Source organism: Caretta caretta, chromosome 18 (genome assembly GCF_965140235.1).
Source record: "Caretta caretta isolate rCarCar2 chromosome 18, rCarCar1.hap1, whole genome shotgun sequence".
NCBI lineage: Eukaryota > Metazoa > Chordata > Testudines > Cheloniidae > Caretta > Caretta caretta.
This window is the reverse complement of record NC_134223.1, coordinates 3,453,178-3,475,881: the sequence shown is the minus strand read 5'-3', so window position 1 is coordinate 3,475,881 and position 22,704 is coordinate 3,453,178. Positions and strand designations below refer to the sequence as shown.

At 49.3% G+C, this 22,704-nt stretch overlaps 2 protein-coding genes across 3 annotated transcripts in view; both read right to left on the bottom strand.

Moving 5' to 3' along the window:
• CDC42 (cell division cycle 42) overlaps positions 1–3,756 on the bottom strand; it is a 50,320-nt gene extending 46,564 nt beyond the window's left edge. For both annotated transcript variants that reach the window (XM_048824929.2, XM_048824930.2), the window contains exon 1: positions 3,608–3,756. The gene's annotated coding sequence lies outside the window, so the exon portion shown is untranslated. The remainder of the gene's footprint in view (positions 1–3,607) is intronic.
• A 5,420-nt stretch (positions 3,757–9,176) lies between these two features.
• On the bottom strand, positions 9,177–22,645 carry C18H1orf50 (chromosome 18 C1orf50 homolog). Its single transcript, XM_048824926.2, has 5 exons — positions 22,584–22,645; positions 22,394–22,479; positions 15,996–16,082; positions 14,231–14,362; positions 9,177–11,732 (listed from the first exon to the last, which is right to left on the bottom strand). The coding sequence occupies exons 1-5, from the start codon at positions 22,621–22,623 to the stop codon at positions 11,547–11,549; spliced, it is 531 nt and encodes a 176-aa protein (XP_048680883.2). The 5' UTR covers positions 22,624–22,645; the 3' UTR covers positions 9,177–11,546.
• Positions 22,646–22,704: the final 59 nt, after the last annotated feature.

The window sequence follows — 22,704 nt, the reverse complement described above, 5'->3', positions numbered from 1 at the left end:
TCAGAGTAAATGCATCAGTTACAGGTCATGAATAAACACAACCATAAGACATTACATATATGCACATACAGATCTGTCGAAGTTTCACCATATAAGCAAGTTAACAAATCTTGGACATGTTCCATCTTGCATCAGAAGCAATGTTTGTCACCATTCTCCTGTTCAATTACTCCAGGCAGAGATTTTTAAAACAAGGTGCTCTCTTTACAGAGAAGGTAATAATGGAAATATTGATCTACTGGTTCCAACATGTTGAATCAATTCTGTGCTTGTACGTGTATAAATCTTGTACATGTCAATATGCTCTTTTCTAACAGACTCTTCTATGCTAATTCTTCCTTCAGCACACTCAAAGGAAAACAAAGATTAGCAGCATAAGCTGCCATTTTACAAGACTGTACTTTGAAGTTTGCCATATTCATGTATTTCCAGTGACCAAAAGCTTCAGATATAAATTTTAGGATAGTAAAATAATTTCTATTTTATTATGAGTAAGTTAACCCTTTACTGACCGAAGTTAACTCTGAACATTTATAGATCTACTGTAATATACTACACTACTATAATATACTATACATACAATATGATGGGGGCTAATTTAGCTACAACTAATCAGGAGAAAGATTTTGGAGTCATTGTGGATAGTTCTCTGAAGACACCCACACAGTGTGCAGTGGCAGTCAAAAAAAAAACAAAACGGGATGTTAGGAATCATTAAAAAAGGGATAGAGAATAAGACAGAGAATATCTTACTGCCCTTATATAAATCCATGGTACGCCCACATTCTGAATACTGCATACAGATGTGGTCCCCTCATCTCTAAAAAGATATACTAGCATTAGAAAAGGTTCAGAAAAGGGCAATTAAAATGATTAGGAGTTTGGAACAGGTCCCATATGAGAAGAGATTAGAGACTAGGACTTTTCAGCTTGGAAAAGAGGAGACTGAGGGGGGATATGATAGAGGTATATAAAATCATGAGTGGTGTGAAGAAAGTGAATAAGGAAAAGTTATTTACTTGTTCACATAATATAACTAGAGGCTACCATATGAAATTAATAGGTAGCAGATTTAAAACAAATAAAAGGAAGTTCTTCTTCACTCAGGGCACAGTCAACCTGTGGAACTCCTGGCCTGAGGAGGTTGAGAAGGTTAGGACTATAAAAGGGTTTAAAAGAGAACTGGATAAATTCATGGAGGCTAAGTCCATTAATGGCTATTAGCGAGGATGGGTAAGGAATAGTGTCCCTAGCCTCTGTTTGTCAGGGGTGGAGATGGATGGCAGGAGAGAGATCACTTGATCATGACCTGTTAGGTTCACTCCCTCTGGGACACCTGGTAATGGCCACTGCCGGTAGACATGATACTGGGCTGGATGGACCTTTGGTCTGACCCAGTATGGACATTCTTATGTTCTTACTGCATTAGTCTAAGCAGTACCATGATATTTCTTGACCCATTTCTCAAACCCACTTTAAAAAAAAAAAAAAAAAGACTTCCTGGGCACTGCAATCTATAATGCCCTACAGTTTAAATACACCTAATTTTCCCAGAAGCAAGCCATATCCACAGGTAAACATGACAAAGGACTCAAACACAAATGGCCAAACTAAACTATTCCTAATTGTATTACTGTCAACCAACATGGCTTCCTCAATGAGGTCTTGTTCACATGATGCTTTTGGCTTAAAAAATCCCCAGCATTGCTAACACTACATCCAGTGGATTTTCACGAGTCTTATTGTAGACAAGGCAACAGGCTTTGTTCCATCCTTTTGTGATAATCTGCTCCAAGAATTTTCGCCATACGGCACTTTGAATAGTGCACTTGGACTCTTGTCCCTGGTAGCATTTCCACTGTTGCTACTACCAGTAACTATATACCAGCATGAAGTTTTTCCACACAAAAAAGGGCTAATGCAGGCATAGTCTGAGTAGCCAAAAGAACACTTACAATACAAACAGGGGGAGGGTTTGCACACTACAGTAGTTCATATGTATCACTTTCACAACACATTTGAGATTTGGAAGGAGTAAAGGGGATTTATAAATGATCTACCAGCCTATCCTCCTAGCAGCACTGAATCTTACTCTCTTGTAGCTCTAGCCAGAAACAAAATTACATGACTCTGGAAAGAGTTAAAAAAAAATGGCCAAACATTTACACAGTACTGGAAGGGAAAGTATGCTATCCTATGTGTACCTGCTTTTACACTACATGAGATAACCTATGACTGGGCTGCAAGGGAGAACAAGGCAAAGAAAACTGCTTCCACGGAAAAATCATAACTCATTTTCCAATCTGTTTGCGATTTGGCATCAATGACTATTTTTGAATTAACAAGCTTAAATGGAACTACTGGTTCTTTTTACAGGAACTCTATTAACTTTGCAGCTCAAGTGGATCAACGTTAAAATATCTAGGAAGGAAGTTACTTTCATTCATTCTCTTAGTTAGGTAATGAACAAAAAAAAACAATCCTGCAATCCTTTTAGACAAACTAGTATTCATATATTCTCTGGCATTAGACAATGGACCAGAAGGCTGAACAAACAACATACAAGTATACAAAAGAGTTAATGTCACAATACAGTTAAAATATTCAAAGAATCAGGAAATGAAAAGATAAAGCTGGTAAAGTAATATTAAGTCAGCTCTCCTCTACACAAGTGTCATTAGGTGGTTGACGCATGATATGTGGGGGCATCTACCTTTGACAAAGACAGGATGGTTTCTGTCCCTTTTACACATCTAGCTTGTCATAGCAGTGAAGTACTGGAGATCTGAAGTTACAGTTAAAAAGCTTGTACGTGCAGCATATGCCAGGAAATAGCCAGGTGCTGAGGCCTCTACCTCCAATCTCTGCTCCCCGTATACTTGAAGTATACGCCTTCGGTGTTGGGGGTGCCGCCCGTAAGCCCACTAAAAATGGTTTAATACACGGAGGCCTACGCGTTCCGCTCCTGGGCGATTTTTGTTAGCAGGACGGCAGTGCAGACCCACCCTCGGCAACGAGGCCCCAAAGCAGGCGGAGGCCGCAGCTGCTACGAGCAGGGTCAGCAAAAGGCGGGTTCCTCCCCCACCCACCGCGAGGGCCGGGAGAGCAGGGGGCTGCGGGAACCCCCTCACCGCGCTGGGAGCGGACACGGGCGCTGCGGCCGTTCAGCACGGAGGGAAGGCGCGAGCGGAGAGGCCGGGGCCCGCAGCCCTCCCTAGTGCTGTAAAATGTCGGCGGCTCAGCACAAGCAGGAAGTCGGGGCCGCGGGGGAGGGGGAAGCGAGCGAGCGCCCCCCCGTATCCGCCCCCTACCCCCGGAAACGCCCGCCAGCTCCCGGGGCCCGGAGATCGAAGCCCCTCCCGCAGACAAGCGGCCACCGCCCACCGGCCCCGCTGCGCCCGGCGGGCCCAGATCCCCGCTGCTCCGGGGGCGCACACCGAGGGCGGCTCAGCGTACACGGAACCCCGGGCCCGGCCCGCCCGCTCCGTGCGGGAAGGGCCCCCCAGCCACGCGCGCGGGGATGCCCGCGCTCCCCACTCCATGGCGGGCGCGGGGCGAGGCTCCCCCCGGGATTCGCTGGGTCCCGTTCCCCGCCGCACTCCCTCACCTCAGAGTCTCCGCCGGGCGTTGGCAGCTCTGTGCGGGTTCTCCTGCGCTCAGGAGCAGGGGCACGCACGCTACGTTACCGCGCACGCACGGAGGGGCCGGCGCAAGAGAGGCTGTGGGCTGGGTCCACGGCTTAGCGGAACTTCCTGACCCCGCCTCCTTGCGGTGGTAGCTCCGCCCCCAAACCTGACCTTCGGCCCCGCCCGCTCCGAGCCGGTTTCCACCCACTGAGGGTCAGAGGCTCGCCCCTCCCCCCGTCTGTCTGGGAACGCCCATTGCGCCCGGCACCTCCCCATCCCCCTGGGCGCCCATTGTGATAGAGCCCTACATCCCCCTGGGCGCAGCCATCCCCATACGCCCTGCCCCCACCCCGCTGGCTGCCCCACTGCACGCATCGCTATAGAGCCCCACTGCATCCCCTGGGCTCCCATTGTACCTATTGCCACCTCACCCTGCCCCATCCCTCTGGGTGCCCCATTGCCAGGGCACTTTCCCTCCATCCCTCTGGGCGCACCCATTGCCTCAGTGCCCTGCCCCATCCCTCTGGGTGCCCCATTGCCAGGGCACTTTCCCTCCATCCCTCTGGGCACACCCATTGCCTCAGTGTCCTGCCCCATCCCTCTGGGTGCCCCATTGCCAGGGCATTTTCCCTCCATCCCTCTGGGCGCACCCATTGCCTCAGTGCCCTGCCCCATCCCTCTGGGTGCCCCATTGCCAGGGCACTTTCCCTCCATCCCTCTGGGCACACCCATTGCCTCAGTGCCCTGCCCCATCCCTCTGGGTGCCCCATTGCCAGGGCACTTTCCCTCCATCCCTCTGGGCGCACCCATTGCCTCAGTGCCCTGCCCCATCCCTCTGGGTGCCCCATTGCCAGGGCACTTTCCCTCCATCCCTCTGGGCGCACCCATTGCCTCAGTGCCCTGCCCCATCCCTCTGGGTGCCCCATTGCCAGGGCACTTTCCCTCCATCCCTCTGGGCGCACCCATTGCCTCAGTGCCCTGCCCCATCCCTCTGGGTGCCCCATTGCCAGGGCACTTTCCCTCCATCCCTCTGGGCGCACCCATTGCCTCAGTGCCCTGCCCCATCCCTCTGGGTGCGCCATTGCACCCATCGCTGTAGAGCCCTACTCCATCCCCCTGGGCGCACCCATCATCACAGCGCCCTGCCCCATCCTTCTGGGGGCCCACTGCCAGAGCACCCTGCCCTATTTATTTGAGCATCGCATTGTGCCTGTTGCTAGCTTGTGGCCTCTCCATAGCCCTCTGCGTTCTTGCCTATTCCATGCTTTTTCTCTTGTCTCTCCTGCAGCAGCGAAGCCAGTTTGGACACTGGCGGGCAAAAGAGGGGGCATTATTTACTGTTAACTATTTTACAGCACCACCCATGTGCCTGGCCCCGGCTCAATGGAGCTTCTAATCCAAGCTGTAAAAGTGACATGAAGAGTGAGGGGACAAACAGTGGGGAGGGGACAGGCCACTGTCATCTGCCAGATTTTTAATCACCATGGCACCTGGGCCTTGCTTGAATATGGTTAGGTGACACTGGTTAAATCACTGGTGGCTGGGATATGCTCCCACCCTACCTTTACCAGTGATAGGGCAGTGGGTGGTCTAGTGGTTAGGGCACTAAACTGGGGCTTGAGAGCAGAGTTAAAATTTCTGCTTTGCTACAGCCTCCCTGTGTGGCCTTGGGCATGTCACTTAGTCTCTCTATGCCACAGGAAATATTAGCCCTGCCCTGCCTCACAGAGGTGGTGAAGAATAAATACTGTAAATATTGTGAGATGCTCAGAGCCTGCAGTTTGATACTGAACTCCCTTGGAAGTTAGGAGCCTAATTACCTTTGAGGATCTGGGCCTGAGTTTAAGTGATTTACCAATGATAACACAGAAAGTTTGTAGCATATCAAGAGAAACAAAGCTTATCTGGCCGTAGAATGGCTTACCCAGTAGGTGACAGCACCCCTCTTATTGGGGTTCATAATACCAATGCACTTATGTGCACAATGCTCTTAGTTATGTAAGTGCACAGCATTGGTATTAGCCTCCTTTCTCAACTAGGGAGAGAGACTGAACGAGTTAGGAGGAAACATAGTGCTCTGCCAAACCCCGACTTCAGTTTTACTGGGAGGTCAGACATTAAACAGTCTGTAACTTTTACCACTTTAGAGCACCTCCTGAAGCAAAGACAGGCTACACATGCACATCCTGCTTAGAAGCACATTCACAACTCAGCATTTGTCAGATATGGACTGAATGACACATGGGTCCGGAGGAGCCCTGTGCTCAGTCACTAGACACTTTGCAAGCCCCAGACATGTAGATGGAAAATGGCATTCTAAGTGTTTTGGCAAAATCCTAGATTTTTTTTTTTCTTATCAGAAAAGCAAACCCAAGGGTGGCATCTGCTGGACTCCCCCAGACCTCACTCCCCTGAAAGAGGCAGCAGATGAAAGGTGCCCTGCAGGCCCCAGTTTCCTGAACTTTCTATGACAGGCTGCCCCCCACTGGGTCTGAGTCATGCATCATCATCAGGGATTCTAATTTTCTGTGATAAAAAACCCAAAATTGTCCAGTTAAAAAAAAGAAGTTTTAAAACAATTAAAATAAAACACTGAACTTTAGTTTCCCTAGCCACAATATATATGGATATCTGTTTTATAGTTAAAAATTTTAAATATAAGCTGACAGCCCAAGCTCCACCAATTCTCCCATTTATCCAAATTTTTGATGATCTGATCTCAGTCTCAATTAGATCAGATAATCGGGGTTCCACTGTGTGTTTTTATGTTTTCACAAAATGTAAAAACGAAAGATTCTCTGTAAAAATGCAAATTCCACATTTTTCCATGGCAAACAGATTTCTAGGATCCTTGGTCATCAGGAGAGGGGCCGCGCCAAGAAAAAGGTACTTCATTTTAGTCATTTAAGACCAACTGATTTATTTCACTTTCTGCAATGCCTGGTTAGGTGCTCTGGGGACACATCCATTCAATCCACATACAGAGTCCGCAACATACCTCTCACCCAAACCCCAGCTCTCTAGGAAAGGGGATGGGAGTTCTCTTAGAAGCTCAGCCCTTAGCCACCAGGAGAACAATTAAATGGACCTTGCAATATGATCTGAAGGGCAACAGCTTCAAAACTTTGCTAAACTGAAGCAGGGAGCAGATTCCACCATTGCAGCCCCCTCTCTGAGCTTCCCTTCCTCTCCCTTCCAGTTAAATAGGTTGGGGACATAGCTGCAGGAACTGGGGGTGCTACCACAGCCTCTGGTTTGAAGTGGTTTCCTATAAATATATAAGGGGTTTGCACCCTCACTATAAAAACTGTCCCAGCACCCCTGGGTAGGGAGGATTAAGCTTGGATGTCTCAGACGATCTGGGCCACTGGGCTATAACAGGCACATCTTGCAGGTGTTCAGGACAGAATCCATTTAAGGCTTTCTAGGTTAAAACCTGCACTTTAAAGGGGCAGCCAGTACCTATAAGAGCACAAAGGTAATGTATTCCTTTTAAGAGTCACTCAAAGCTCCCTGTGAATTAGAGCAACTCCTCACAGCAAAAAGATAAGGAGTACTTGTGACACCTTAGAGACTGACCAATTTATTTGAGCATAAGATTTCATGAGCTACAGCTCACTTCATCGGATGCATACTGTGGAAAGTGTAGATCTTTTTATACACACAAAGAATGAAAAAATACCTCCCCCCACCCCACTCCCCTGCTGGTAATAGCTTATCTAAAGTGATCACTCTCCTTACAATGTGTAGGATAATCAAGGTGGGCCATTTCCAGCACAAATCTAGGGTTTAACAAGAACGTCTGAGGAGGGTGGGGGAGGGGGTTAGGAAAAAACAAGGGGAAATAGGTTACCTTGCATAATGACTTAGGCTTTAACGGAGACTGGGAGTGGCTAAGTTAATTGTATCCAATTTGCAAATGAATTCCAATTCAACAGTCTCTCACTGGAGTCTGGTTTTGAAGTTTTTTTGTTGTAATATCGCAACTTTCACGTCTGTACTCGCGTGACCAGAGAGATTGAAGTGTTCTCCGACTGGTTTATGAATGAGTCGGAGAACACTTCAATCTCTACGTAACACTGTCCAGTCTCTACGTAAAAGAATAAATGGACACAAATCAGATGTCAAGAATTATAACATTCATAAACCAGTCGGAGAACACTTCAATCTCTCTGGTCACGCAATCACAGACATGGAAGTTGCGATATTACAACAAAAAAACTTCAAAACCAGACTCCAGCGAGAGACTGTTGAATTGGAATTCATTTGCAAATTGGATACAATTAACTTAGGCTTTAACAGAGACTGGGAGTGGCTAAGTCATTATGCAAGGTAACCTATTTCCCCTTGTTTTTTCCTAACCCCCTCCCCCACCCTCCTCAGACGTTCTTGTTAAACCCTAGATTTGTGCGGAAATGGCCCACCTTGATTATCATACACATTGTAAGGAGAGTGATCACTTTAGATAATCTATTACCAGCAGGAGAGAGGGTTGGGGGGAGGTATTTTTTCAGGCTTTGTGTGTATAAAAAGATCTTCTACACTTTTCCACAGTATGCATCTGATGAAGTGAGCTATAGCTCACGAAAGCTTATGCTCAAATAAATTGGTTAGTCTCTAAGGTGCCACAAGTGGGATAGCTCAGTGGTTTGAGCATTGGCCTGCTAAACCCAGGGTTGTGAGCTCAATCCTTGAGGGGGCCACTTAGAGATCTGGGGCAAAAATTGGAGATTGGTCCCGCTTTGAGCAGTGGGTTAGACTAGATGACCTCCTGAGGTCCCTTCCAACCCTGATATTCTATAAGTACTCTTTTTCTTTTTGCGAATACAGACTAACACAGCTGCTACTCTGAATCCTCACAGCAAGAAATGCTCTGTGCTGCCACCAAATGGAAGCAATGCGGATTCACCAAACTGGCCACTACAGCTGGAGATTGTGCATAGGCTGTGAGGGAAACCCAGACCTTTTCTTTGCTTCCTGCAAAGCCAGTGCATGAGATTTCAAATGCTCTTTCAGGCATAGCTCAAGTCATAGGGGCCTCCCTCCTATTTAAATGTTTCCCCAGGGCTGAAAACAACACTGGAAATATTCTTAATATTAACATTAACTGCTGTAAGACACTGCAATTTATAACTAGAGCTAGTTAACTGACTCTCGAACTGGGCTGGATGTCCCTGTCCATGTGACATTCCAGTCAACAGAAAGGATGCTAAAAGTGATTCCTGTGCAATGGGCAGAGAGATCAATACTGTTATATAACTGACTAATTTAAATAACCGACGTGCATCCGACAAAGTGGGTTTTCACCCACGAAAGCTTATGCTCCAATACGTCTGTTAGTCTATAAGGTGTCACAGGACTCTTTGCCGCTTAAATAACTGAGGCTCTTTTTACAATGTTTAAATCTTTAGCTAGAAGTGATTTTTTTTTAAAAGATGGTTAAGTTACCAGGGCAGAGACCTAGTTTTCCTGTGTGCATACTGAACATTATGTGCACCTCATCTCTATATAAATAATATAGCATCACCCGTAATAAAGTTGGAGACAAGGAACAGTTTGCATTTTAGTCCTATGGCTCTGAAGGTGTCATCTAACAAATTAAGATATTTTTAATTCAATTCTCAAATTTCTATTCTTTGGTACTGAAATATAAGCGAGCAGCTGAGAACAACAGAAAATACCTTCACTAAGTCACCTCCTGCCCCTGCTGGAAATCCCATAGGCTTTGTGATTTAAAACCAGTGCTTTGACTCCCTGTGCTTAGAAGTTATGATTCATCTGAAAGTAAACCCAACAAGTAATGCAAATTGCATAATAAAGAAAGGAGAACAGACATCTCTTTCCTATTCTGGCAGCACAGCTGCTTCTGAAATTCTTTTGTGGTGGAGCATATTTTTATTTCTACAATATTCGAGGAAAACCTAACACAATGCTACAATATTTAAGATGAGCATTTAAGAGCCCTGCACTCAGTCACTAGATACTTTGCAAGCCCCAGGCATGTGGATGGGAAATGGCATTCTAAGTGTTCTGGCAGAGTTCTAGATAATATGTATTTTCTGACTTTTAAACCAAACTCTGTACTTTTGAATAATTTAAGCATTATAGTCAGATGTATAAATGCTCTTTCCTTAACCTGTGTATTTGATAATTTTAACATTAGCTTTAATTAAAAAAAATTAAATTGTTTTTTCCTTATCAGAAAAACAAACCTCAAAATGGCACCTGCTGGACTCCCCCAGGCCTCACTCCCCTGAAGGAAGCAGCAGATGAAAGGTGGCCTAGAGGGCCTAGTTTCTTGAGCCTTCTATGACAAGCTTCCCCGCACTGAGTCTGGCTCATGCATCATCAGGCCAGGGGGAACCTGCTCAGTACCCTGGAAGTGAGGCATCTCCAAGAATAAGGTACTTATATTTACTCCACTGGATAGTACTGGCCTTGCTACCATTTGGCACAAGTCAAACTACTGTAAGCAGGGTCTAAATGAACTCTCCCTTGACATGTAACTGGGAGGTGGAGAGACTTCAGGAGCAAACTGTATTTACATGAACACACCTACTCTGCTTAGATATCCAGCAGAGGGAGCAGTGTTGCTCAAAGTGATCAACTTTGGCTGGTGTTGGGTTACAAATCACTTTAGTACTGAATATAGGGGTAGTAAAATGCTGTTATCAGTGTTGTCTTCTTTATTCTATGAATAAAGGAGAGCAGAACTGTGCTTAATCCAAATGAGGGGATCACCCTCAGCTGAAAGGACCTTGTTATGCCAATGGCTCAAATGCCAGACCCCTGTGAAAGTTAGAGGGGCAGGGACAGGTGCTGACTCTCCCTAAGGGTCCCCAGTCTGGTTTAACCTGTTCTTTCCCTCCCCCCCCCTTCAAAGATAGAGCTAAATAGGTGTCATTAGGAGCCTTTGTTAAGTACTCCATGAGAGCTGAAATCACTTGCAGTGGGGCAGTGTTTCTGCCCAACCTACTGAGAGCAAAAAATCACTAAGAGACTGACCTGCAGAGATCACAGGAGACACACTGGTGGTAGTAAGAGGTGACTAACAGGCAGCAAGGAGCAGCAGCTGGCAGGGCAGCCAGCCAGAGCAAGTGCTCAGATGGTAGAGCAAGCCAGGTGTCTTTTTCCCTGAGTGAGAGCTGAACTCACATAGGTGCACTTCTGAACCCTGGGTCCTCACTGACCAAGAACAACCACTGTGAGTGGGGGATGGTGTGGGAGCAGAGGGGGGCACAGAAAAGGAACTTTCAGTTGTAGAACTCAAGAACATGAGATTCCTGGTGGGGAGCTGAGAGCCCCTGTGGGCAACAGCCTGACTGGGAGGGGGAGCCCTCCATTCACCCTGGGGTAACAGACCAGGCTGTAAGCGGCTTTCTTGTCTATTTCATGGCTCCAGCACTGAACCATGAAATTGACAAGAATGACAGCCAATGTAAATATCCCACTGTGTCTACACACACTGTCACCCTAACTACACTACCATAAGCCCTATGCCTCTCACAGAGGTGGAATTATTACATCCGTGTAGTAGGTCACTTACATCAGCAGGAGCAAGGCTGTAGTGTGTACACGGACATAATTAGGTCGATGTAGGCTACCTTACGTCCACCTAACTCTGTAGTGTAGACCATGGGAGACGATACTAGAGGAACTTAAGATAGACGTCTGTTCTTAGAGCTGGTAGAGTAATTAACAAAACTACAAGTTGTTAGATACTGTGGGGCAAGGCAGAAATGGTTTGTGTTAAGAGTTTTAAATGAAAATCTGGAAGTAGGGGTAGCTGAACTGAGCTGCTGGTCTGTTTTCATTTCTTGGACTCCATTCTTAGAACTCCTTTTGCAGTGGTCAGGAAAGGACAATCCATCCTCTTCTAGAAGCTGTTCAGAATGCCTGCGCTGTTCTTGCCAGCCTGCTTCACTTGGTGAGGCCTTGGAAGTTGGGCTCTGTAAACTGAGGCAACACTGCCTGCTGGCTCAGCAGCTTGTCAAGGATGCTAATTTCAGCATCTCGTTTCTCAATGTTCTCGGATGAAGTCCAGGACATGTCGTGCTGAAGCTTATAGGCACCAAGGAACTCATGTGGGCAACTGGTCCCCCATTCCTGTAGAAAACAGACAAGTTCATGTCAGGATTTGGTCTCACTCACGGGAAGTTCAGCTGTTACACAGATTATACACAGGTCTATCTACTAGGACTGAACAGCTCTACCAACATTGATAGATTTTAATATTCAGAGTCCTGTCAAACTTCCTAACAGAGGACTTTCTGCAGTTTTGAAGGCTTGCTTCCCTTCTTGTGGCATTAATGATTTGTTAGCCCTCCGAAGGAAAAAGCTGTACCTAGGCACAAGTGGGGTTTATTTGAGCATGCACTCTCCAACAGGAAAATAAAAATAGAAAGTGTATGTTAAGAATAGTAAAGCATATAATAGCTATGCATGCGATATTTCGGGGGATGGGACTCAGGATTTTGCCTAGACATATCTGTTGGGGGAAGGGGAGAGCAGGGGGGGAAAGAGAGGACAGGTACCAGGAGTCATATGAATTGGAGGATTCAAGCAAACTCACTCATATTAGTTTGATTTGGGGTTATGAAATACCCAAACGCTCGTTTCAAAAACTTAACACAAGTACCAGGCTATTCAGAGTCTGTGACCTCCCTAGACATGTTAGCAACACTAACAATGACTCAGACGTATTTTAAGGCCTATTACCATACTTTCTAATACAAGCTCTGTGCAGTGACAGAGCTGACAGGGACAGAGTAGTAGCTTAGCCAACTAGAGGCATTCATTGATATGGGCCTCAATTTCTGGTTTGCTCTTTTCTGTACTATGCCATTACAATCTGCTTTTATTAAAGAATGTGAATTGAATATTGGACACGTCAGAGAGAAAATACAACTTTTACCTCAGAGGAGGTCCCTCAGAGTGGGGTAACATCATGAGCAAAGCCCTAGGAGGCATTGATCTCTATTCCCAGAGGTAAAAGTAAGCCAGTATGGGGTACTAGCAAGAGCTGGTATGCCGTACTTGACTGGCTTCCCCAGGCCATTGCTGCCAGAGCCCTCCAGGTAGCAGAGGTGACTGGGATCCCGCGGCTCGGGCGGCGATTTAAAGGGCCCGGGGCTCCGCTGCGGTAGTGGTGGCTGGGAGCCCCAGGCCCTTTAAATCAGCGCTTGAGCCCCGGGCCACCACCACCACCCTGGGGGCTCCGGCAGCGGGGCTCGGGCGGTGATTTAAAGGGCCCAGGGCTCTGGCCACTGCCGGGAGCCCCAGGCCCTTTAAATCACCGCCCAAGCCCTGCTGCTGGAGCCCTGGGGTAGTGGCAGCGGCTGGGGGCTCCGGTGGCAATTTAAAGGGCTCAGGGTGGTTGCGGCAGCCAGAGCCCCAGGCCCTTTAAATCGCCACCCGAGTCCCACTGCTGGAGCCCTGGGGTAGTGGCGGCGGGGCTGCGGCAGTGATTTAGAGGGCGAGGGGCTCCAGCCACCACTCGGAGCCCCGGGCCCTTTAATTCTCCACCAGAACCCTGGGGTAGCGACGGCAGCTGGGGGCTCTGTCGGCAATTTAATGGGCCCAGGGCTCCACTGCGGTAGTGGCGGCCGGAGCCCCAAGCCCTTTAAATCGCCACTGAGCCCCGGGGCTCCCAGCCTCCTCCGCAGCTGGTAGCTCCCAGCCGCCACTACCTCAGCCAGAGCCCCGGGTCCTTTAAATCTCGATTTAAAGTCTGGGGATTTAAGGGCCCCTCCTCTTCCAGTTGAGGCCCCGCCCCCGTGCTCAGGACTCCAGCATACCGGTAAGTCCTTCAAGTTACTTTCACCCCTGTCTATTCCTGAACAATCACAGTACTGGTATAGAGTGAGCATAGTGACCAGAACGGCGCCTACTCAGAAATCCGCTGCTGGTGTACATGGGGATGGGAGGAGATAATATCACAGCTTTCCAGCCCTTTGGGGCATGTCATATGTAACCCTCTTGATGTGTAACAAGAATCCTCAATTTTATATTTAATGAAAACTCTAAAGCTTCTTTAGTTCACACCCAAGGAAAGGGCAGCTGTGGCTGCCTAGAGCAGGGGAGCTTCTCTGAGACCTTCCCACTAAGAGTTAAGTAGCCCCCAGTTTCCATGTCTAAACACATGAAATGCTGAACTGTGAGGAGGCAGGGAAACAACTTTTGGGCTTAACATTGGAAAAGATTGTCCTGAGGAGATTCACTGACATGAGGTTCAGAGGAGACAGATCTGCAAGCATGTGTGTTAGATCCACCAGGAGGGGACTCCTTGAAATCTCCCATTCACTTCTCAGGTCAACCTAGAATATTTTTTTGGCCTGCTTTCTAAACAGCTAAAATCTTTTCAACTTTCCTCAAAGACTATTTCACAATACAGCTCCCAAGCCAACCTGCGAGCACAAACCAAGTCACCATTAAAAAACCTACCCTCTTTAGAGCAGCTTTCGTAAGTGCACCCCCATTGGGTCAATGGACTCTTTGCTGAGAGACCCCAGACAGAATGAGCCAGCCCCCAATGTGTGCTGGTGACATCCGCTTCATGCTCACTCTTGATTCCCACTCTTTCGGGAGAGTAGGTTACCGCCTACCTTAGGAGAAAGGATGGAAAAGTATCTCTGGCCACTTTCCCGCCGATACAGGTAGTAGATGTTTCCTGGTTTCTTCACAATATTGCAGTCTACATGATGAAGATCAGCATCTCTGTTAGCTTCATCCAAGACCTACATACAACAGAATTGTAAGACCTTTGTCCCCTCTGAAATCCACACAGCTGAAAAGAAAAGTGCAACACTCACACCTCAGACTATACAGCACGCCTTCCAGCACTGAAACACAGCAGCAATTCTCCACCAGGAGCACTATGCTGTAATTCTGGAAAGCAAGGGAAGAAACTCCCTCAGTAAAGTCAACTCAATGATGTGGGCTAATTTGTGCCGATGTCTCATAACTATCGGCACTACGTAGACTCCTCCCTTGGAATCTAGCTTGGCCGTTCCATCTAACAGACCTGCTAGAAAAAGGCCACAGGTATATTTGTGAGCATGGGGCTTTATGGCTCCAAATTTCAAGTTTCAGGTCTTGCTTCTTAGAAGTGGGGAGTGGGGGTGGGGGTGATGGGGGGGGAGGAAAACTTGTATAGTTCTGTTAACTCTGAGGCTTACCTATATGTCTACAATGGCCAATTACAACCCAATGGAGTGGCAGGGCTAAGACTTGTTAATGATGGATCACCACCAAAGACTCAGGGCTGCTGAATTCAGGGAAGCAACACAGATCCTGCCTGTACAAGGTAAAGCACTTACCTTTCACACATGGGTTCAAATCTGTCTCAGGATCACAAATCAGCCAAGTAGCTGAGATCAAATCTATTATGGTGGGTATCTATAGGGAACTGTGTCCTTAACAAGCGAGGACAGAAATTCCCCATGAAAATCATGTTACACACCCATCCTTGACCTCTGCTACTTTCGACACAGTCAGTCATACCGACCTCCAAATCTTGTCCTCCCTTGGCTTTTGTAATTGTGTCAGCTCTGGGCTCGCCTTCCACCTCCCTGGTCATTCAGACAGTAACTCCTTTGGTGGACCCTCCTCCTATTCTCCATAGCCCCCCAGGTTTATATCCTAAACCCAATCCTTTTCTCCCGTTACATCCATCCTCTCTGGAAATCTACCTACTCACATACTTCATTTAGCTTTTTCTGAAGAGAACAGCTCTGGCTCTCCACTCTATGGAATCCCAGATCTCTTCCTGGATGTTTTGCAATCAAGATTAATTTAGCATAGCTAAAACCAAGCTTCCCAAACCTCCTTCCTTCCCAAACCTGGGAGTGAGCCATCTTTGAGTGCTCTCTCTCCCGTACCCCACACATCCAGGCTGCATCCAAACCTTGTTGCTTCTTCCTCTGTAACACCTAAGATGTTAGCTTAGATACTGGAGCACAATTCTGTGGTATGGGAGGTTTATGTCACAAATCCTATCATTCCAGAGAGACAGCTGCTTTTGCTTTAGAGATTGTACACTTCATACTGTTTGGGAAAGGAGCAATCTTCTTTACTTCATAAAGCTGGGAGCCAGAACAAAGATCTTACAGTTTCTGGTCACATATTCAAGTATCAAGACTTTTGCCCTCCACACACTACTCACTCTACCTGGAAAAAGGTAAACATTTCTCTGCCAGCGACAGAATGGTTTCAGAAAGAAGAGTTGGACTGCTGCCTGTTTTTTCCTGTTCTCTCTACCATGAAATGGATACACAACTACAAACCATGTACCATTCTGACAGGTACTAGAAATCAGTTCAACCTGCAGGATTGACAGATAAGCACTGATAATGCTAAATTCTCCCTTACCTTCCGGGCCTGCTCCTGCAGATACCGGATTTGCTCAGCTATGACGGTCAATCTGTTGCAGGCATTAGCTCGGATGAATTCATCTGCCTTGTAAGAAAGAGGGAAATGTTAATAAACAGGCATCAGAGAAAACTTACTGGCCTTCTCACTCCTTGTAAAGATTAGTCTGTATGGGTTTAATGCCTGCCAGCTCCACTCCCACCAGGTTGGCCTTTCTGACCTCACCAAAACTCAGGCTGGTTATTTCAGGTAATGTTATGGAAATTGCACAGTGTGCATTGTTACACAAAGACTGGCATGAAAACTTGCCATAAGCAGCCTGAGTTTTGGTATGGTCATAAAGTGAGTTCTTTTTGAACCTGTCTGATGAGGTGTATGCTCTGAAACACAAGATTTGTCATTTAGCCAGGAAAGTATCCGCTGAAGATGTGGTTCCTTTTCAGGTGTCTAATTTTTTTTTAATCTTGCTAAGCTATTTGCCACATGTTTGCTTTTAGAACATGGGTGGGCAAACTACGGCCCGCGGGCCAGATATGGCCCCTCAGGGCTTTGGATCCGGCCCACAGGATTGCCGCTCCGGGAAGCAGCCAGCACCACGTTCCTAGTGGACAGAGTCACATCACAATTACCAACATAATTGGAACAAATTGCCCCTACCACTCCATTTGAGCATCTGCAGAAAAGTCAAGAACTGATTCCTCCATGGAGACTAAACTCCCTTTTCACCTGTAATGGTGGTCCTGCAGGTTCATGTCTGAGGCAGGTTGGCAGGGCTACATGGAAGAAGCTTGCAGTACTTCTGCATTTGCTGTTCTTCAGTCACTGAGACTTTAAATTCAAAATTTATCAGGATTTACACCACTAAGAAAAATAGTCTTGGCCTTTCAGGATTATAGGAACTGCCAGACTGGATCAGATTTGAGTTCCAGCTAGTTCAGTATTCTGTCTCTGAAGCATCTGTTACTGACCACTGTCAGAGGAAGATGTAAGAAACCTGCAGTAGGCAGAACGGTGGGATAATCCGTCTCCTTCATTTGGTCTCCAATAGTTAATCCATGTCTACACTACAGACTTTTGCTAGCATACTCATGTCAGTCAGGGATTGCGCCTCATCACACCCCTGACACCACTGTGCTGGCAAAAGTGCCTAGTGTAAATACAGGTAGATTGCATAACCTCACTTTTGCTGGTAACGCTCATTTAATTGAAGAAGCTGGAATAGGCTATACCAATAGAAGCTGAGTTTTGCCAGAGTAAGTTGTGTCCACCAGGAGTACTTTGATGGTATAGTACAGGGGTGGGCAAACTACGGCCCAGATACGGCCCCGCAGGGTTTTGGGATTGCCACCCCCGTGGTGCCGTGGGCCCCACGCCGCTCCGGGAAGCGGCCGGCACCACGTCCATGCAGCCCCTGCCGAAAGGGGAGCAGAGAGCTTCGCATGCTGCCCTTGTCTGTGGGTACCTCCCCTGAAGCTCCCATTGTCCAGGAATGGGAAACCACAGCCAGTGGGAGCTTCGGGGGAGATACCCACAGTCAAGTACAGCGTGCAGAGCTCTCTGCCCCCACCCCTCCCCAGGGGCAGCAGGGACGTGATGCTGGCCGCTTCCCAGAGCAGCGCGGGGCCAGGGTGGGCAGGCAAGCAGCCTGCCCTGGCCCAGGTGCACACCGCTGCCACCCTGGAGCTGCTCCAGGTAAGTAGTGCTGGGCCGGAGCCCGAACCCCTCCTGCACCCCGTACCCAATGCCCTGCCCTGAACCCCCTGCCTGCACCCCAACCACCTGTCCTGAACCCCCTCCTGCACTCCACACCCCTCCCTACACCAATGCCCTGAGCCCCCTCCTGCACTGTGCACCCCCTCCTGCACACCAACCCCCTTCCCTGAGCCCCCTCATACACTCTGCACCCCTCCTCTGTCCCAACCCCTTGCTCTGAGCCCCTTCCTCCACACCGCACACTCCCTCCTGTACCCCAACTCCTTGCCCCAGCCCTACATTCATGGCCCTGCATGCAATTTCCCCACCCAGATGTGACCCTCGGGCCAAAATGTTTGCCCACCCCTGGTATAGTATAAAAGTTTAGCCAAACTTCCTGTAACAATAAGTTTCACTCTTCAATCACACGTTCTGTGAAAAAGTATTTCTTTTTATCTATTTTTAATTTCCCACCTTTTAATTCCATTAAACATTCCCTTCTTCTTGTGTTTTGAGACAGGGAGAACAGAAGTTCCTGGTCTACCCTCTCTAAGCCATTCATTGTTTTATGTATTTTTTATCACGTCCTGTCTTGTTCTTCTCCTTTCAAAGGCAAACAAGTCCAGTCCTTTCCTCTATCATTCTTCTCACTCTTCTCTGAGCCATCTCGATCGCTGCCATATGGAGTATAAGCCTCTGTCTAAACACTACTGCAGCTGCACCACTGTAGTGCTTCAGTGTAAACACTTACTACAGCAATGTTCTCCCATCACTGTAGTAAAATCCACCACCCTGCAAGGCAGAATTCTTCCGTCCACCTAGTGCTGTCTACATGGGGACTTAGGTCAGCTTAACTACGTAGCTCAGGAGTGTGGATTTTTCACACCCCTGAGCACAGTAGCTGGGTCAAACTAGTTTTCTAGTGTAGAACAGCCCTTAGTCTGCTGCTATGGAAGCAACTGCCTCTTCTTCCTCATGCTGATTGACTAAGCAAGTGATGCCTTTTCCCTTGATTTTTTCTATTTCAAGTACAACCTTGAAAGAAGGGACCAAAAGTGAATTATTTGTATTACAGTAGTGCATAGAGGCCCCAAGCAAGATCAGGGCCCTAATATCAGGTGACACATGTCAGGTGTCAGAAGCTGGGAATGAGCGACAGGGGACGGACCATTTGATGATTACCTGTTCTGTTCATTCCCCCTGGGGCACCAGGCATTGGCCACTGTCAGAAGACAGGATACTGGGCTAGATGGACCTTTGGTCTGACCCAGTAGGGCCATTCTTATGCTTTGCCAGTCCAGTACTTTAACCTGAAGACGAGCCCATCTTCCTGTCTGAATGCTGCATTCCACAGGAGAACGTACCACCCACTTGTGTATGCAGTAATGCCCATTACTACAAACGGGTCTCTTATTGGTTTTAACCAGGACTCTCTGTATTCCAAAATTCTGCAGCAGCAGAATTACAGTGGATTTCATCCCTTGCTGAATTGAGCTCCAGAATTTGAGCTTTCAAGGGTTTAATTGTTTCTAGTTCTTATCATTGCAGTGGCAGTCGCATGAACCAAACGTGAACCCATGTTCTTATCGCTACAGCAGCACAGGTGGAGCACTGCTCTTGTAGCATGGAGACACGTGCTACAATGATGGAAGGGGTTTTTCTGTCACTGCAATAAAGCCACCCCCTCACAAGGCAGTAACTAATTAATTCATCAACCTAGTGGTGTCTATACCAAGGCTTAGGTTGGGCTAAGTATGACTCTTGGTCTGTGTGAAAAATTTACACCCGAGTGACGCACCTAGGCCAACCTAAGTTTTAGGTGTACCGCGGGGCTCTGCTGGCCTCCATTGCTTCCCCCGTCTGGGTCCAGTGGGAGTTCTTCAGACAGTCAGACATCATTGTGTAGAGATCATTGCTGACCCACTGGTGATATTCCACCCCAAGGGTGCCAAGTCCCACAATAGATGCTTCTAAAGATGCCCACATTAGAAGCAAGGGGAAGCGCAAACAGAGGGCAGGCCCATTACTCAATGAGGAGGGAAAAATAGTAACAGAAAATCCAGCAACGTCTAAAGTGTTAAATGCCTTGTTTGTTGTTTTCACCAAAAAGGGTGGCAGCAATTGGATGAACAAACCCTAGTCTACACTACAGAGTTAGGTCAACATAAGGCATCTTACATCGACCTAGCTATGGAGCTGTGCACACTGCACTGGTCCTCCCACCACTTTAAACTCCCCCGCAACACCGACATAATAAAACCACTGTGGCAAGAGATATAGCACTTAGGTTGACAGAGTGTGTCAGTGTGGACTAGGGGCGGGCAAACTTTTTGGCATGAGGGCCACATCAGATTTCCGAAATTGTATGGAAGGCCAGTTAGGGGAGGCAGTGCCTCCCAAAACAACCAGGCATGGCCCGGCCCCGGCCCCTGCCCCCTATCTGACCCCCACTGCTTCTCACCCCCTCCGGGACCCCTGCCCCATCCAACCACCCCTTCTCCCTGTCCCCCGACTGCCCCCGGAACCCCTGCCCCCATTCCCCATCCTCTGACCACCCCGACCCCTATCCACACCCCTGCCCCCTGACCACCACCCCAAACTCCCCTGCCCTTTATCCAACCCTCCCTGCCCCCTTACCGTGCTGCCTGGAGCATTGGTGGCTGGCAGCACTACGGCCGTGCTGCCCAGAGCGGCAGGACAGGCAGCCATGCTGCCCAGCTGGAGCCAGCCATACCACCTGGGTCAGGCTACAGCCCTGTAGCTGCGCTGCCGGCAAGAGCTTGCAGCCCGCCACCCAGAGCATTGCACCAGCAGTGCACGGAGCTGAGGCTATGGGGGAGGGGCCGGGGGCTAGGCTCCTGGGCCAGGAGCTCGGGGGCTGGGCAGGAGGGTCCCACGGGCCACATGTGGCCCGTAGTTTGCCCACCTCTGGTGTAGACACTGTGGTGCTTACACTGACCTAAGTGGCCTCCAGGTGTACCATAATGCCCACGGCGACCATTCTGGTCACCATTTTGATCTCTGCTGTCCTGCAGCCAGGTACACAAATATGCGCCTCTCCCCTTTTAAAGCCCCAGGAAGTTTTGAAATTGCTCTTCCCATTTGCTTGGCATGGAGAGCTAACATAGCAACTGCCCAGCTGATCATGCCAGCGCCGCACAGCAAACAGGCTCCTGCCTGGAGTACGCTGGAGGTAGTGGATCTCCCAAGTCTGTGGGGAGAGAAGTCTGTGCAGTCATGGGCACTTCAATATCTGTGACCAGATAGCCCTTGTCCTCCATGCCCTGCGCAATGACAGCAACACAGCAGTGCCACGTAAAAATCAAGGATCTTAGGCAGGCATACCAGAAGGCAAGGGAGGCAAATAATCACTCTGGTGCAGAGCTGCAGACATGCTCCTCTACAAGGAGGTGTATGCCATCCACTGCAGCGACCCCACCTCCACAGTCAAGAACCCAGTGGATACTTCGAGGGGGGGACGGGACTGGAGTCACAGACCACTAGAGCAAACGCTGAGAACGAGGAAGTGGAGGCGAAAAAGGATTGGGGCAGGCGACAACGAGATCCGGTGGAGTGGTGAGCCAGGACCTCTTTTTGACTCCTGAGCAGTCTACCTCTAGCAAGCCTGATGCAGGGGAGGGAAGGTCTGGTCAGTACACAGTTTGCTTCAATACTGTAGGGACACATCTGCTCATGTACTGCATTTTTAATCAAGCTAGAAGAGCTAGTGAAATAACCAATACAGAGACAGTTGCTGTCTGCTTCTCATTCCCCTGTACGAGGGGGAGAGAGGGCCCTGCCAAACAGCAGGTTTATGAACACCAGGATGTCCCGTGAAGCCTCCATAGAGATCTCTAGGAAACTTTCCTGGAGATAATCTGCAATCGTCTGCCAAAGATTTCGGGAAGGGCCGCCTTGTTTCTTCCCCCACGGTAGGACACTTTGCCACACCACTTGGCAATTACTTCAGCGGGCACCATTGCAGTGCACAGGCTAGCAGCAGCCAGGAAGAAATGGGCTTAATTTGCAGCAAAGGAATTTAGGTTAGACACCAGGAAAACTTCTTAGCAGTCAGGGCAGTTAAGCACTAGAGCAGATCACCTATGGAGGCTGTGGAATCTCCATCACTGGAGATTTTTAGAACTGGTAGCCAAACACCTGCCAGGATGGTCTAGCTCAGTGTTTCCCAAACCAGGAGGGCAGCCCAAAAATGGGGGTTGTAAGACTACCGGAGAGCAGCCTTTGCCGGCCAGGTGCCCAGCTCTGCAGGCAGCAGGGCCACTACCAGCAGCACGGAAATAAGGGTGGCATGGTATGGGTGGTCGTCACTTTTCGGGGGGGTCATCACAGCCAGAAATCTTTTCAGCGCGGGTCCCACCAAGGCGAGTGTGAGAAGCCCTGGCCTAGCTAGCTCTAGCCCTGCCTTGGCGCAGGGACGGGGCGAGCCGAGCCGAGCCGGCGAGAGCCCCTCACGCCCCACATTGCTGGGAGGGCTTCGCTCGCCCCTTTCCCGGCAGGGCCCGCCCGGGCCGGCCCGCAGCCCGCGGGAACGGAACTGGTTCGAGCAGCGCCGCGCCAGCTCCCCGGGCCGGGGCAGCCCATGGGGCCACCCGCGACCCCCGGGGACGGGGCAGCCCAGCTCGCCCCCGCCCGGAAAGTCCCGAGGGGCCCCGACCTCCAAACCCCAGGCTCGCCGGGCTCCTCACCTGCTGCACCTGCTGCGCCAGAGCCACGAGCTCGCCGGGGCCCGTGCCCCGGCCGGCGCCGCGCTGCACCAGCGCCACAGCGGCTCCTGCGGGGGGGGGGGGGGAGAGAGAGAGAGAGAGAGAGAGGCCCCGTTAGAAAGCGGCGCGGCCCGGGGCGGGGGCCGCTACAGCCGCGCTCGGCCGCACTCACCCGCCGCGGCAGCGTCCGCCCCCGCCCGGCCGTCCGCCATCGCCGCGGCGCTCCGTGGGCGGGGCCTGGAGGGGCGGGGCTCTGCCGGGGGCGGGGCCTGGAGGGGGCGGGGCTCTGCCGG

Excerpts from the sequence above, each read along its gene's own strand:
- C18H1orf50 (XM_048824926.2), bottom strand. The coding sequence starts at position 22,623 with ATGGCGGACGGCCGGGCGGGGGCGGACGCTGCCGCGGCGG. Across the intron at positions 16,083-22,393 it reads TGGCGCAGCAGGTGCAGCAG|GCAGATGAATTCATCCGAGC; the intron begins GTGAGGAGCCCG and ends CTTTCTTACAAG. Across the intron at positions 11,733-14,230 it reads TTTCCATCCTTTCTCCTAAG|GAATGGGGGACCAGTTGCCC; the intron begins GTAGGCGGTAAC and ends TGTTTTCTACAG.